The sequence below is a fragment of the Monosiga brevicollis genome, genomic scaffold, assembly GCF_000002865.3.
Source record: "Monosiga brevicollis MX1 MONBRscaffold_8 genomic scaffold, whole genome shotgun sequence".
Classification (NCBI taxonomy): domain Eukaryota; class Choanoflagellata; order Craspedida; family Salpingoecidae; genus Monosiga; species Monosiga brevicollis.
The window spans coordinates 102877-115992 of NW_001865045.1; the positions used below are offsets into that span (position 1 = coordinate 102877).

The window sequence follows — 13116 nt, forward strand, 5'->3', positions numbered from 1 at the left end:
TCGTGATGCAAATGCTGGGTATTTTGCAGAGCTTCAAATAGCTTTTTAAAGTCAAGTTTCTTAGAGGCCGTCAAGCGCGCCTACAGCGATGGAAGAACCATGAGCTGCCATGAGCACCAAGGGCCAGGGATGTCAAGCGCCGGGACGGGAGGCAAGGTCGAACGTACTCGGAAGCTCTTTGTCTGTCGCTCCCACTCAGCCTCCGTGGCGTTGCTGCGCCCAAAGCGTCGCGCAGATCGCGCGGAGCGACGCTTGTAAAAGGGGCTGGGTGCCAAGTCCACCCCAAGCGAGTTGCGCTTATTCTCGGGCTCGTCGAGGGTAAAGCTTGTCCCATGAGAAACGTGGCTCTTCTCCATTTCGCCCTCTTCTTCGTCATCACTGTGCAAGGACAAGCAGGGGTGGGTTTGCGGGGAAGGGCAAGGGAAAATTTGAGAAGGCGGAGACTAGGTAGGACGGGGCAAGCAGGACCCCAGTGGGTTTGTGTGAGCTGCGTCGTAAACAAGGGAAGCCAGGGATCACCTCGAGCTGTTTGAGACATCCCAATTTTCGTCATCGTCCTCTTCATCGTCGTCGTCTTCGTCGTCATCCGCTGCTCGTTCGTCGTTGTCATCGGTCTCGCGGTCACTGTCATCCATGTTGTCGATGCGCACCAAGGGGCGAGGCCTGAGCGGAGTGCTAGCCACGGCCCCTGCCACGGGGTCAGCCTTGAAACCGGTGACATGTTCACTACCATTGCCTTCTGCCAAATCATCCACTTCACGATGCCCGATCATGCTATATGATGGTGTACAGTGAGGAGCGGGTTTCCGTTGAGTTATGAAAAGCAGCATTTGGGTTTTTGCGGTGGGTCATGGCAGAAGGCAATGCGATGGAGGCGCACCGTGATTTGCGCCGGTGTGTCTGCGAGCTGGCGCGGCATTTGGATACGTAGGGAATGCACTTGTAGTGGCAAAGAATGGAGCAGAGCAAACACTTGCAGGCGGTCGAGTCGTCGGTCGTCAAACTTTCCTCGCAGTTGATGCAGACGGCATTTTTAGAGAGTGCAGTCTGGCATTGCTCAAACTGATGGCCGTTGATGGCGGCGAGCAGCGAGGCGTCGTTGGTGGCCTCGGCGTTTTCATCAGCTTCGCCTTCAGGCCCTGGTGCGGGTTGTGATTCGGCGCCCGGTGCCTCGGTGTGTTGTGGCGCAGATGCTGTTGCGGCAAGCTGGAGAGAGCGTTGTGAGGCTTGTCGCAGATGCTAGGAGCGCGGGACAGCGGGCATGGTCAAGCGTGAGGTCAAACACGATGCTACGCGCTGCAGCAAGTTGGTGAAGTCGAAACAGCCGGTCATGACCAAGAAAAGCAAGACTGAGACACAGGGCAAGAAGCAAGCGCAAAGCGGGGGCAGACCTCGAGAGTGACCACATCTCCCACGGGAAGCTCGTTGTCCTCAGCCAGCGCCTCCTGCGCAAAGCGAATCGCCAGGTCGCGGCTGGCTTCGGACTGGCGGGTGATGAAAAGAAGCGCGCTCTTGAGCTGGAACAAGCTCATCGAGCTCGGGTCCTGGGAGCTCTCCATGGCCACGGCTTGATGCCCTCGAGTAAACTTGTCACCTCTCACTCGGATTGAAAAATAAAAAACCGCGGCGATGGCTGTGCTCGGAAGCTGAGCTTCAAGTCTCTCAACGCGCACCACCAAACGTCAACGTGCTGGAGCCGGCGGCAAGTTTGACCCAAACGCGAGGGGGGCGCCGGTAATTCCAACGTTTAGCTCAATATGGCAGCAAGGCAAGGATCCTCAACCCCGCCCTGGTTCCTCATCCAACACCATGGGTCACAACAGACAGGCACGATGCTCCACGCGCACGCGCGCGTTGCCAGTGAGTCGTTCCCGCCTCTCTCACTCTCTCTCTCTCTCAAACTCTCTCTCTCTCTCTCTCTCTCTCTCTTTTTTTCGTCGTACACAACAAAAATTCAAAAAAAAAATTCAAAAAAAAAAAAAAGATGCAGAGAGATGGAATAATGAAGATGGAGAGGCAGAGAGATGGCAGTCTGACGAGGATGGTCAGAGATGAGGGAGCCAAGTTGTTGATCTTGGAGAAAAACAAAGGTGAAAGTACACCAAGAGAAGAGAGACATGAAAAGTCAGGGCGTGCTCACAGAAAGACACATTGAGTGATATGAAGAAAAGAGAGAAGAGCCATGAGTGACACCTGTGTTGTTGTGGTTGCCAACGTTGACCTGATTTGGCAGTGTGATAACGGGGGCTGAGCAAGATGAACGCAGCTCGCTGCCATGAACGCTCAGCCAGGAGATCAATTAATAGAGTGCACGCGTGGCGCGATGGCCGCGCGCGGTCAGCCGGCCGACGAGGGCAGGCGCTGAAGACGCCACTACGGGCAGCTGTGAGCAAGGGGGCGGATCCTTGCCAATGTAGAGCAGCTTGACCAATTGACCAATTGACCAATTGATTGATCAACCCATTTCCCCACGGGGCCGGAGAATTTATCCAGCTGGTGCCCCCTTCCTAGCCCGCACAACTCGTGTTTGGAGCTTCGGCGCCACAGACGCGGCATCGATGACGACGGGCCGCTGCCGTCTCCGTGTTGTTGTCTGAAGCACAAAGTATTATACTTTTACTATTGCTGACATTTTGTTTGTGGTTACGACTTTGGAACAACTCACAGGAGCGGGGAAATGTGTATTGGACGGTGGATATTAATCCATATAAAACAATTGAGAAACTCGGTCCAGCTCTTCGCCTAGTGTTTCAGTGGAAGAACAAAAGAAACTTGAGGTCTTTTGTTCCGCCCCGGCCGTATATACAAAAGAAACCACAAGTGTGAGAAATCTAACGTTTATATAACTTTAAACATGCTGTCGAGTGTGATATACCTGTCATCAACGTGTGACAACTCTGATCTGCACAGTGAGAGAGAAAGACAGAGTGCGAGAGAGAGACAGAGCCAGAGAGACACACAACACAGAGAGAGAGAGAGAGACAGAGAGACAGAGAGGGAGACAGACAGAGACAGAGAGAGACAGAGACAGAGACAGGGACACAGACACAGAGGGATAGACACACACACACACACACACACACACACACACAGAGAGAGAGAGAGAGACAGCGGGAGAGAACACTTTCCGAGCGAACGAACGAACGGGACGAACGGACGAACGAACGGACGGGAACGAGGACGAATAGCATTTGGCAGACCGCGTGCAGATAGTACCCAGTACCATGGCGGATTACGATGAAGATATCCCGGCTGATGAAAAGGTGAGCATGGGGTTGAGTTGCAGCGACCTCGGAATCTTGGTCCTTCTGCCATTGGGCGCACTGGTGCCGTGGTGCGGTGCGCCGCGCAGCCAAGCCATCTCTCTCGTTTTGCCTCCGCCCTTGTTTTGCAAACATACATACGATGCGGATCAGGATCGCAGCGTGGTCTGCTGGTTGAGACGGCGCACGCATAAGCTGCGACGTTGTCGTGCGCTTTTGACGGGCGTTCTGTGCTGGGGCCAATGCGGTGTCTTTCGCGGCCAGGGTCAACTGTGCAAACTGGACTAGCCACAACCAGCGATGCTTGATACGGCGGCAGTCGCGTGTGTGCCTCTATCAGTCATTTTTTGAGATGTAATGGCACACTGCTGCCATGGACACGACCCCATCAACCCAAACAGAAACACACACTCGCGCTCAACAACTCAACAACAGGCACTGGTTCGCAGACGATCAACTGTGCGTGCCAACTGCTCACGAATCTTCCACTGGTCTGGTTGATCTAGGTCGCCATCGCCTCGGACTTTGTGATGAATGCGCCTCCTGGCGAGTTTAACGAGGTTTTCAACGGTGGGTATCGCTCAGGGCAAGCCAAGAGTTGTCCGTTTATTTCTCGGGCTCTTTTGCTTTCCTGTCGCCTTTGTGTGTCGTGGTTGGCGCACGCGCCCACATGCCCGCGACCGCCTCCTGATGTCCAGTTTGTCTCCACCTGGCCCCACAACCTTGCAGATGTCCGTGTCCTGTTGAACGACGATGCCCTTTTGAAAGAGGGTGCTGCAGAGTACGTTTACTTGCCTTTGATTGTCATCAACCTTCTCGATCGCGTTGTGGATTTTTTTTTTTTTTTTCCGTTTGTGTGTTTTGTGTTTACGGGCGTTTCTGTGTGTTTTCTTGGGGATGACTCATCCTGGTCGCCTTTGCCTTCCTCTCGCTCTCTTCTCCCTCTCTCGCTCCCTCTGTCTCTTCATCTTGCACAGGGCTTTTGTCAACTACAACGAGGAGAGCTTCACGCCGGCGCAACTGGATGATGACAGCAAGGTACTCATCACGAAGCATGGCCGTCAGAGCGACGGACGCTACATCGACCCCAAGACCAAGCAAGTCTTCAAGTTTGATCACCTGCGCAAGGAAGTGTCGGATCTGGAGGCTGCTGCGGGCGCTGGTGCCCATGAGGAGCTCCGCGCTGCCGTCGAGACAGAGGCAGAGACCTACGTCAAGGACCACTACCACACGGGCACCACCAGTGTGTATGATACGGACGCCGGCATCGTGGTGTGCGTTGAAGACCACAAGTACCAGCCCCGCAACTTTTGGAATGGTCGGTGGCGTTCTGAGTGGACCGTGTCGCCTGATGGCCAGGTGATTGGCAAGCTCTACGTCCACGTGCACTACTACGAAGACGGCAACGTTCAGCTGCGCTCGTCCAAGGAAATCACGGACACAATCAAGGTTGATGATGCGACCAGCGCCGCCAAGGCACTTTTTAAGATTGTCCTGGCTGCCGAAAACGAGTATCAGGTGTGTTTGCGTCGCCATACCTGCCGAGTCCTGTCAATCTCAAAGCCCATTCCCATGTCTGTGTGTCGTCAACCTCTGTGGCCATGTGCATGTGGTGTCTATCCGTGGTTCTCACGCGGTGATTGGGACGACTCGTCTGTAGACGGCCATTTCTGAAAACTACAACACCATGTCAGAGACGACCTTCAAGGCCCTGCGCCGAGCTCTGCCCATTACGCGCAGCAAGGTGGATTGGAACAAGATCCTCTCGTACAAGATTGGCAAGGAGCTCAAAAAGTGAGCTTGCCTGGATTCGTCACTCAAGGTCAAATGTTGGGGTGGTGTGTCCTTGGCAGTGTGTTTTGTTCAAACACATGCCCTGCCTGCACGGCACAACGGCGGCGTTGAATGTTGTGTGAGCCGTTGTGGCCGGCGTTTAGTGTGATGTGATGTGTTCTTCTGTGACCTGTGGTCGTTTTTGGCCTTTGCCAATTTTTTTAGTGTCTTTCGAGATATCCTTGTGAGACAAACCTTCTTCTGGTCGTTTCATCACAGGGGCGCCAAAAGAGGCGTTTAAAAATTCAAACCCTCTCTTAGAAGTACCTCGGCCTTGTTTGGAATCAGAACTTGTGCCAACCTTGAATCACGCATGTCCGTGGACCAGCGTGTTGGTTGTAAAACAAAAGCCGGAAGGATGGTTTCCAAAAAAAAACTCGATTTCAAATCGATGCGCCCACATGGCGGGGCAAGGGGCCAATAGCGGCCGCCGTGGCGTCACAATCATCAGCCATAACAAAAGGGGGGGGGGGGAAGAACGGCAAAGGCTAACACACGAAGCAACATCAAGGCGGGTGCACAACCAAAGCGCACACCCGCGGCAAGGAAATGCGGGACAACAGTCATAGGCGAATATCAAATGAAGACGATACTCTGGGGTTCGAGAAGATCAAGAAGAAGCGATTCAATCAGGGGCTATTGAAAAAAAAAAAAAAGGAGACAAGAGTAGAAAAAACAACGGAGAAACCAGAACGGGTCATGGCGCACACACGCACTATGTGACCCTATCACACACGGTCTTTGTGCACGGGTTCACAGGGTTCTTTTCCTTAGAGAATAAAAGACTGAAACAAAAGCAAATGGTCAACATGGCGAGACGGATGCCGGCCGTTTCTCGCAGGGAGGTTCTCACTCGTGAGACAAATGTCGGGAAATAAAACAAGTGCTACAAACAGCAATAGACAGACACAGGCGTCAGCTGTTGGCCAGCTGTGCCATGCTCGACACACGGGCCAGCAACAAGGCGACACAAGGAGACTGGGACAAGGGGCGCCATGCCAAGGCACAGCCAAGACATCCGCAGGACAGGCCGCGTGTCCGTCGCAGACGAGACACGTGGTCCTTGGCTGCTCGTTGACAAGGGCGCCTCGTCTCTCAACGCCTTGCTCGTGCTGGTGGCATCAAGCAGAACAAGCAACAGGCTGCAGCTGAGCTAACAGACATTTCTTGACAGCACAATACATGAACATGCACACCTATTCCACCGACCCATCTCACAGAGGAGAGCCACACGCGCAAGAAGTGGGGCGTTTAGGCAGTGATGGCCGGAGGAAAGGCGGGGGTGTTGTTGCCAGCTGAGGGGGCAGTGATGGTGAGGGCCTTGGAGCGGCGGGTGCGCATGGGGGAGGCGTTGAAGCGTTGGCTCGCGTAGTACTGTTGGGATTGTTGATATTGGGGATGGCGATAGGGACCCTCGTGGGCGGCGGAGGAAGCGTAGGGGTTGTAAGCCGCCATGTTGGGGTGTGCGTGGTGAAGATGTGAGGGCGAGCCCATGGTCGCCAGGACGGCAGGAGGCATGTCCGGGGAAAGGTTGGCGCTCAAGACGGGGCTGTTGGCGGCGCTGGAAGTGGCTGAGGCTTGACGCGAGAGACTTTCCTTGATGAGGAGCTGGTCGCGCGCGTCATCCTCCTGCTGCGAGGCGCCATTGAGGTTGAGCATGTACACGGGGGCTTCGGCGCCGAGGCGAACGGAGACGGCGCGGGGGTCCACCCAAATGGTCCACTCGCTGACGAGGCCGGAAGGGTCGACGGGAGTAGCAGCTCGAGGGGTGGCCGCGGTGTCGTTGGCGGAAGAAGGTGGGGTGTTGGCAGCCTCGAGGGCAGAGCGGACGACCACGCAGGGTTTGCGTGGCTCGTGGTGCAGGCAGCGAAAGGCCTGGCCGCGGCTGGGCGAGTCGGCGTACCAATGGCCCTTGTAGCGACGGCTCAGTTCATCCTGGACCGTATCGAGAAAGGCGTCCGATGCCGGGCATATCTCGAGCTCCGAGGTGTAGAGCTGGCGGAGGAAGCGAGTTGCGCGTTCAATCTCAACCTTCATCTTCTCCGGTGGCAAGGTGGCAACGTCGACGGGTTCTGTGGTCTCGTCAAGCTGAGGTCGTATTCAAAAAAAAAAAAGAAGACGACCGTGGGACGGGGGGTTGGCAACCACACAAAAAGTCTTTGATGACCCAAAAGGGCAGCGACAACAACAACAACAACAACAACAACAACGATGTCAACACACACAGGAATGTCTTGGAAATGAGCTGTTCCTGTCGCGTGGTGTCACACACACTCACACACACGAGAGAGAGTGTGTGTGTGTGTTGGTGTGTTGGTGTTGGTAGTAACCAAAGACAACAAGAGAGAGAGAGAGAGAGTCAAAAGAATGTGACTTGGTCTCTACGAATTGTTTGTGCACACACACACAATCAAACAGATTGAGTGGGAGCGTAGGGAAGGGGGGACACACAAAGCAGACGAAAAGGGTTGTCTGGAGGGCGGGGACGTGTGCCGGGCGATGGGGGGAGTGCGCAGACAAAAAAAATGCTCAGAGGCACGGGGTGGTGCGGGCCAGAGCTGGCAGCGATGCTAGAGCGGGGCAAGCGGGCGTGTGATGATCAGCGCAGAAGAAAAATGGCGTCAGGGCAGAGCTGGAGCAAAGAGAGGAGAGAGAGCACACTAAGCAGAGACAGGACCAGCTTGACATTCTTCAACAAGGCAAACTCCAAGCCAAACTAAGAGACGGCACCTGTCAACCACATCCCATCAGAGAAAGCTAAAGGCCCATCACGATAAGGTGATGATGGTGTTGGGGGTTCACGGTGGAAGGAGCGCGCAAGCACTAGGCACTTACATGTTAAAGGCAAAGGCAATGGGCAAAGCGTAAGGCGCTTCCCAAGAATAGCACACATGCAGTCGTAGTGGAAGAAGAACAACAAGGGGGGTGATCATTGAATTACGTGTGCGGTTGGATGAAGTTTAAGCTTGAATAAGCTTGACTAAGCTTGAATAAGCATGAATAAGCTTGAATAAGCTTGATCAGCATTACCATCATTATCATGCACCTTTGGCTTGGGCTTGGGTTTGGGCTGTGCGCGCTGCCTTGGCAGGGAAGGAGACGGAACGCCGGGTCGTTGACGTGATCATCACTCTGTTCCTTCGACGACGCCGGACGGGTCGAAATCAGTATTTGTGCGGCGCTTTCTCTCTTTCTTTTTTCAGTGGGGTGGGGGAGACTCCGGGAACACCACGGCCCTTGGCGTCCAAGGCGAAAACGCGCGCGTCCAACCGTTTTGGCGCTCGCGCGAGAGTCCCCCATACCCAACTGCATGCCCAAGCTTATTCCACCATTCCAACTGCCATACCTCCACTCGACCCCCATACGGCGCGCAACATCAACACGAAGCGGTTGGGAACAAGAGAAGGAGAACAAGAAGGGAAGGAAGGAAGGAAGGGTGATGGGGGTTCGGCTTGTGTTCTTGCAGGTAAAGCCCCAACACGAACAACATACGTAACCGCGGTCATCTCGCTTCTCCAAAAACACTGGTGACAACAGCTGTTGTACAATTCTTGCTCCATGATGCAACGTCCACAATCACGTCATCACATATGACAGCTGGGCAGAAGACTGGAGAAGACTGGAGAAGACTGGAGAAAGAGGGGACTCGCGGGGAGACTCGCAAAGACTCGCAAAGACTCGCAAAGACTCTCGGAGACTTGCAGAGACTGGTGGAGACGAGTGGAGACGTGCAAACATCAACAAACACAAGGGAGTGTGCCGCATTCTCTCTTCTGTGTGTGTGCAGCGCACATGCCAGTGAGCGGCGGCAGAGGTGCGAGTGAATGGCGATCGGGCTGCGGCTGTGATTTGAGCAGACCCCTGCTCCTTGGCAGATCCGATGCTCATCCCTGTGTCTGTATCATGCCGCGTCTTTGTTGTGTTGATTCAAATCTGCACCGCCGTTCGGGGGGCCGAGATTCGACCGGTCGTGTGATTCGACGCTCCGCTCACGATTTGATTTCCCTGGCCATGGCCGAACGTAATCATGATGTTGTTGTCTTGGATCTCGCTCGCAGCAGACCAAAAGCGTGTGCCACCTTCAACCATGGGCCGCTACCAATCGTGCTCGGCGGCTGCCGTCCTTATTGCACTGACGGCCACACTCTGCGTCGTCACTGCCGACAATCTCATGGTTGACCATGACAAGCAGAGTCAACCCTTACATGCCATCGGTGGCCTCTCAGGTCCGTTGCTACACGCTTTCCCTACCTGCAATCTCTGCTGCACATGTGCACTCGACAACCGCCAGAATGGCTGTCCTCTTACTCACCCGCATGTGCTTGGCTCGTGCGGCGCACACATCTGGGGGCGGGGGGCATTGTCTTCAAAGGAGGCGGGGCGACGACTCGACTCCTGGTCGACTACGTCGAGCCGGCCCGCACCCAAATCCTTGATTACCTCTTTGTCCCCAACTTTGGCGCCTCCCTACAGCTCCTCAAGGTGGAAATTGGTGGTGATTCGCAGGTTGGTCGACATGCATGAACTAAAACACGCGTACACGCACACGTGGATAGCGCTATCGCCTCCCCTGCCGACCCGGCTCACCCCTTGGCCAACCCCCAACCCCCAACCCCACCTCCTTTCTCAGTCTACGGACGGTACCGAGTCCAGCCACATGCACTCGCCTGATGATCTCGACTATCAGCGCGGCTACGAATGGTGGCTCATCCAGGAAGCCAAGAAACGCAACCCCGACATCAAGATCTATGGCCTGGTACGTGTTAGACGCGTCTTTCATTGACCCACCCTAGCCCGCTTGAATGCGGCCCACCGCCCCCTCCCCATGCTCGCGCGCCCACTCGCCTCAATTTCCTTTGATTTCTTTGTAGCCTTGGGCTTTTCCTGGCTGGGTTGGCGAGGGCTCCGGCTCACCCTTTCAATACCCCAATCTGACTGCCAACTACATTACCAAGTGGGTTGATGGTGCCAAGTACACGTACGGCTTTGATGTCGACTACATTGGTGTCTGGAACGAGCGCAGCTCAGACTCCACCTACGTTCAAACCCTGCGCAAATTTCTCGACGAGGCCGGCTACAACAACACCAAGATTGTCGCTCGCGACGGTGGCGCTGACATTTGTGATGACCTCGCCAAGGATCCTGACTACAACGCGGCCGTCGACATTATCGGTCTCCATTACCCCTCTGATTACTCAAACTACTCCACCTGCTACAACCTGAGCAAGCCCATCTGGGCCTCGGAGGAGTCCAGCTCCTATGACGATCTGAACGGCGCTGCTTGCTGGGGTCGTATCATCACCTCTCACTGGGCCCTGTCCAAGATGACCGGTACGCTTGTGGGCGCTCCACCCCTCCACCGACCACCGAGTCCCCCTCCCCCCCATTCTTGCATCCACTTTTTTGACTCACCCATAATGTCTCTTGCTTCTTGCCTCTGGCCTCTGGCCTCTGGCCACTTGCCTCTGGCATAGCGAGCATCATGTGGAATCTCGTTGGTACGACTCGTTCCACCCTCTCCAAGGGCGCGGCCTCTGCTCGCCTCAATCCCTCACCTCGTTCGCCTCTGCTTGCCAGGCTCCTACCTGCACGGTACCAACTGGTATGCCTCCTCGATGATGACGGCCGTGGAGCCCTGGTCGGGTCACTATGAAGTCAACCCCGTCATCTGGGCCACCGCCCATGTAACGCAGTTCACCAAGGCAAGCTCGCTCTTGGACCCAGCAACCCAGCAACCCACTTTTCACAAGGAACTGACGCTTCCTCCTGCCCCACAGATTGGCTGGATGTACCTTGAAGATGGCTCTGGCTCGGGCCAGCTGCCTCAAGGTGGCTTTTATGTAGGTTTTCCGCACGCATACAAGCCCCGAAGCGGAAATAGCTCCCCTCCGTGTCCATGAACCATGCTCATGCCACCCCTGCGGGCCCACAGGTTACCCTGGTGGACCCAGAGAGCAACGATTTCACGATTAACGTTGTCAAGATTGATGAGGACCACGCTCCTTGCACTCGCCCCTCCCTGCCCTCGTTCAACGTGTCCGAGGAGACAGTCACGTTTCAGCTGGCCGCCAACATGAACGCCCCTGAAACCCTCGCCGTGTGGTACTCCAACTTTGAAAACTACACAGATGATGCTCCGATTTTTGAGCGCCAGGCCGACGTGGCGGTAGGATCGGATGGCACCTTCCAGCTGCATGTGCCCATTGGAGCCATGTACACCATCTCAACCATCAAGAACGGCCCGCAAAAGGGCTCCCATGGCACACCACCGGCCTCGCAGCCCGCCATGCCCCTCCCCATCAAGGACTCTTTCAATGCTTACCCCGAGTCCCAGGAGGCACGTTGGTGGTCAGATCAAATCGGCGCCTTTGAAGTGCACCCGGCAACCGACACCAAGCACACCTCCTCCATCATGCGCCAAATGGTGCCGGAGCTCCCCATTGGCTGGTCGGATCATGGCAGCAATGGCCCCGTGACCATCACGGGCATGCGCGAGTGGCAGGATCTCCGCGTCACCATTTCCGCTTGGATTCCCAACAACGCCAATGATACAGCCGCCTGCGTGGGCACGCGCCTGGATCAGTCCTGGGCCAACGGCATTGCCTTTTGCATCTACACCTCTGGCAACTACACTCTCTCCATTGGTGGGCCCCAACAAGCTACGGGCTATCCGGACAACGTCGTTGCGTCAGGCACCGTGCCCGGTGGTGTCAGTGCCGAGACCTGGTACACCATTGCCCTGGAAACCGTCGACACCAAGGCCAGTGCCTGGGTCAACAACAACTCGGTGTTCTCCGGTGTCACCGTCCGAAACATCGATACCGGATTTGCCGGGTTTGGCTCCAATCTTTGGAAGGCAGTTGAGTTTGATGACGTTCTCGTGGAGAAGGTGGGCAACCGCTGGAGTCCGCTACCCCACTGCAACGCCGATGCCGGAGCCGTCCTTGCCTTGGCCAACTGCACGGTCAATGCTGTCGTCGACGACGCCCAGCGCTTTGAGCTGTTGGCAGACTGGGGCCTACGTCACGTGGCCAGCGGTCTCTGCGCTCAGGCCTCCAACGCCACCGCGGGCGCCCAGCTTGTCCTGGCTCCCTGTGACCCGACCAACACGCTGCAGCAGCTCAAGAACGACTACACCAACATTCGCAACAGGGTCGTGCCCATGACTTTGCAGGCCGACACCAGCTTGGTGCTGGTGGGATTTGCCAATAACACTGTGACTGTTGCGGGCAACGGTGACTACGCCGCGTGGTCCTTCTTTCCCAACACCGGCGAGCTGCGTAACCAGTATGTTGCTAACACCGCCTACGGATTTCCCAAGTGCCTCACGGCCTGCCCGTGATCCATCCCTCGCCGTAATTGATTGGTTTCTCGCAAAAGCTTGCCCGTGGAGGCTTGAACATCTGTCGTGATTTAACTATCGTCACACGTTTGGCTTGCCAGTTGGCCAGGTCTGTGCTCGACCACGTTGGAGATCAGAAGAGTCGATGGGTTAAATGGAAATGGGTCAGGTGGACACTCAATTCTTCGGCACACAAATTGGAACGTCGCTTAGCGAGTTGCTGCATGACCTTGTCTTCACCCAAGAGCGGTGAGCCAAGTGCAGACCGAAACCAGAAACCGGAGCCAGGAAACAGACACAAAATGAAACCCCTGGTTGAACAGAAAAAGAAATTCAACGACAAACTCAAATTCATCATCATCACATCCAAATGACAGGTAGGAAGGAGAGAAGAGGAGCACCACGACGAGTTGACGCTGGCGCCCAGCTGCAAGAGCCGCGAGGGCTGTAGGTTTTGATCAGAATGCATTACTCATCATCCTCTTCGTCCTCCTCATCTTCATCAACTTCGACTTCTTCATCCTCATCCTCCTCATCCTCGTCGACTTCAACCTCTTCCTCCTCGTCCTCGTCCTCATCAGCATTCGCCTGTCAAAGATTCAAAGTCCACCATGCAAGGTAAGCAGTCGACAAGCGCAATACCCAAAGCATCACCATGGATAAATGATACGTGGCCAT

General features: G+C 55.3%; 3 protein-coding genes across 3 annotated transcripts; 2 read left to right on the forward strand and 1 right to left on the reverse strand.

Annotated features, from left to right (window-relative positions):
• The first annotated feature begins 3137 nt into the window (after window positions 1-3137).
• On the forward strand, window positions 3138-5356 carry MONBRDRAFT_32113 (uncharacterized protein). The gene is made up of 5 exons (XM_001745102.1): window positions 3138-3263; window positions 3770-3833; window positions 3993-4044; window positions 4241-4781; window positions 4924-5356. The coding sequence occupies exons 1-5, from the start codon at window positions 3225-3227 to the stop codon at window positions 5059-5061; spliced, it is 834 nt and encodes a 277-aa protein (XP_001745154.1). The 5' UTR covers window positions 3138-3224; the 3' UTR covers window positions 5062-5356.
• Window positions 5357-6347: 991 nt separating this feature from the next.
• MONBRDRAFT_24793 (uncharacterized protein) lies at window positions 6348-7133 on the reverse strand (the record flags this gene model as incomplete). The annotated part of the gene is made up of 1 exon (XM_001745259.1): window positions 6348-7133. One exon carries the CDS (start codon window positions 7131-7133, stop codon window positions 6348-6350), a length of 786 nt encoding a protein of 261 aa, XP_001745311.1.
• A 2310-nt stretch (window positions 7134-9443) lies between these two features.
• On the forward strand, window positions 9444-11979 carry MONBRDRAFT_480 (uncharacterized protein; the record flags this gene model as incomplete). The annotated part of the gene is made up of 7 exons (XM_001745103.1): window positions 9444-9602; window positions 9727-9852; window positions 9968-10427; window positions 10571-10594; window positions 10674-10936; window positions 11029-11568; window positions 11680-11979. Coding segments are annotated over 7 exons (1872 nt in total), but the record flags the coding sequence as incomplete, so codon positions are not given.
• Between the last annotated feature and the right edge of the window lie 1137 nt (window positions 11980-13116).

What these genes read in the sequence shown, in the direction of transcription:
- MONBRDRAFT_32113 (XM_001745102.1), top strand. Translation starts at nt 3,225, where the DNA reads ATGGCGGATTACGATGAAGATATCCCGGCTGATGAAAAG. An exon ending in ATATCCCGGCTGATGAAAAG is followed by an intron (nt 3,264 to 3,769) that starts GTGAGCATGGGG and finishes TGGTTGATCTAG; the next exon opens with GTCGCCATCGCCTCGGACTT. An exon ending in GTTTAACGAGGTTTTCAACG is followed by an intron (nt 3,834 to 3,992) that starts GTGGGTATCGCT and finishes ACAACCTTGCAG; the next exon opens with ATGTCCGTGTCCTGTTGAAC.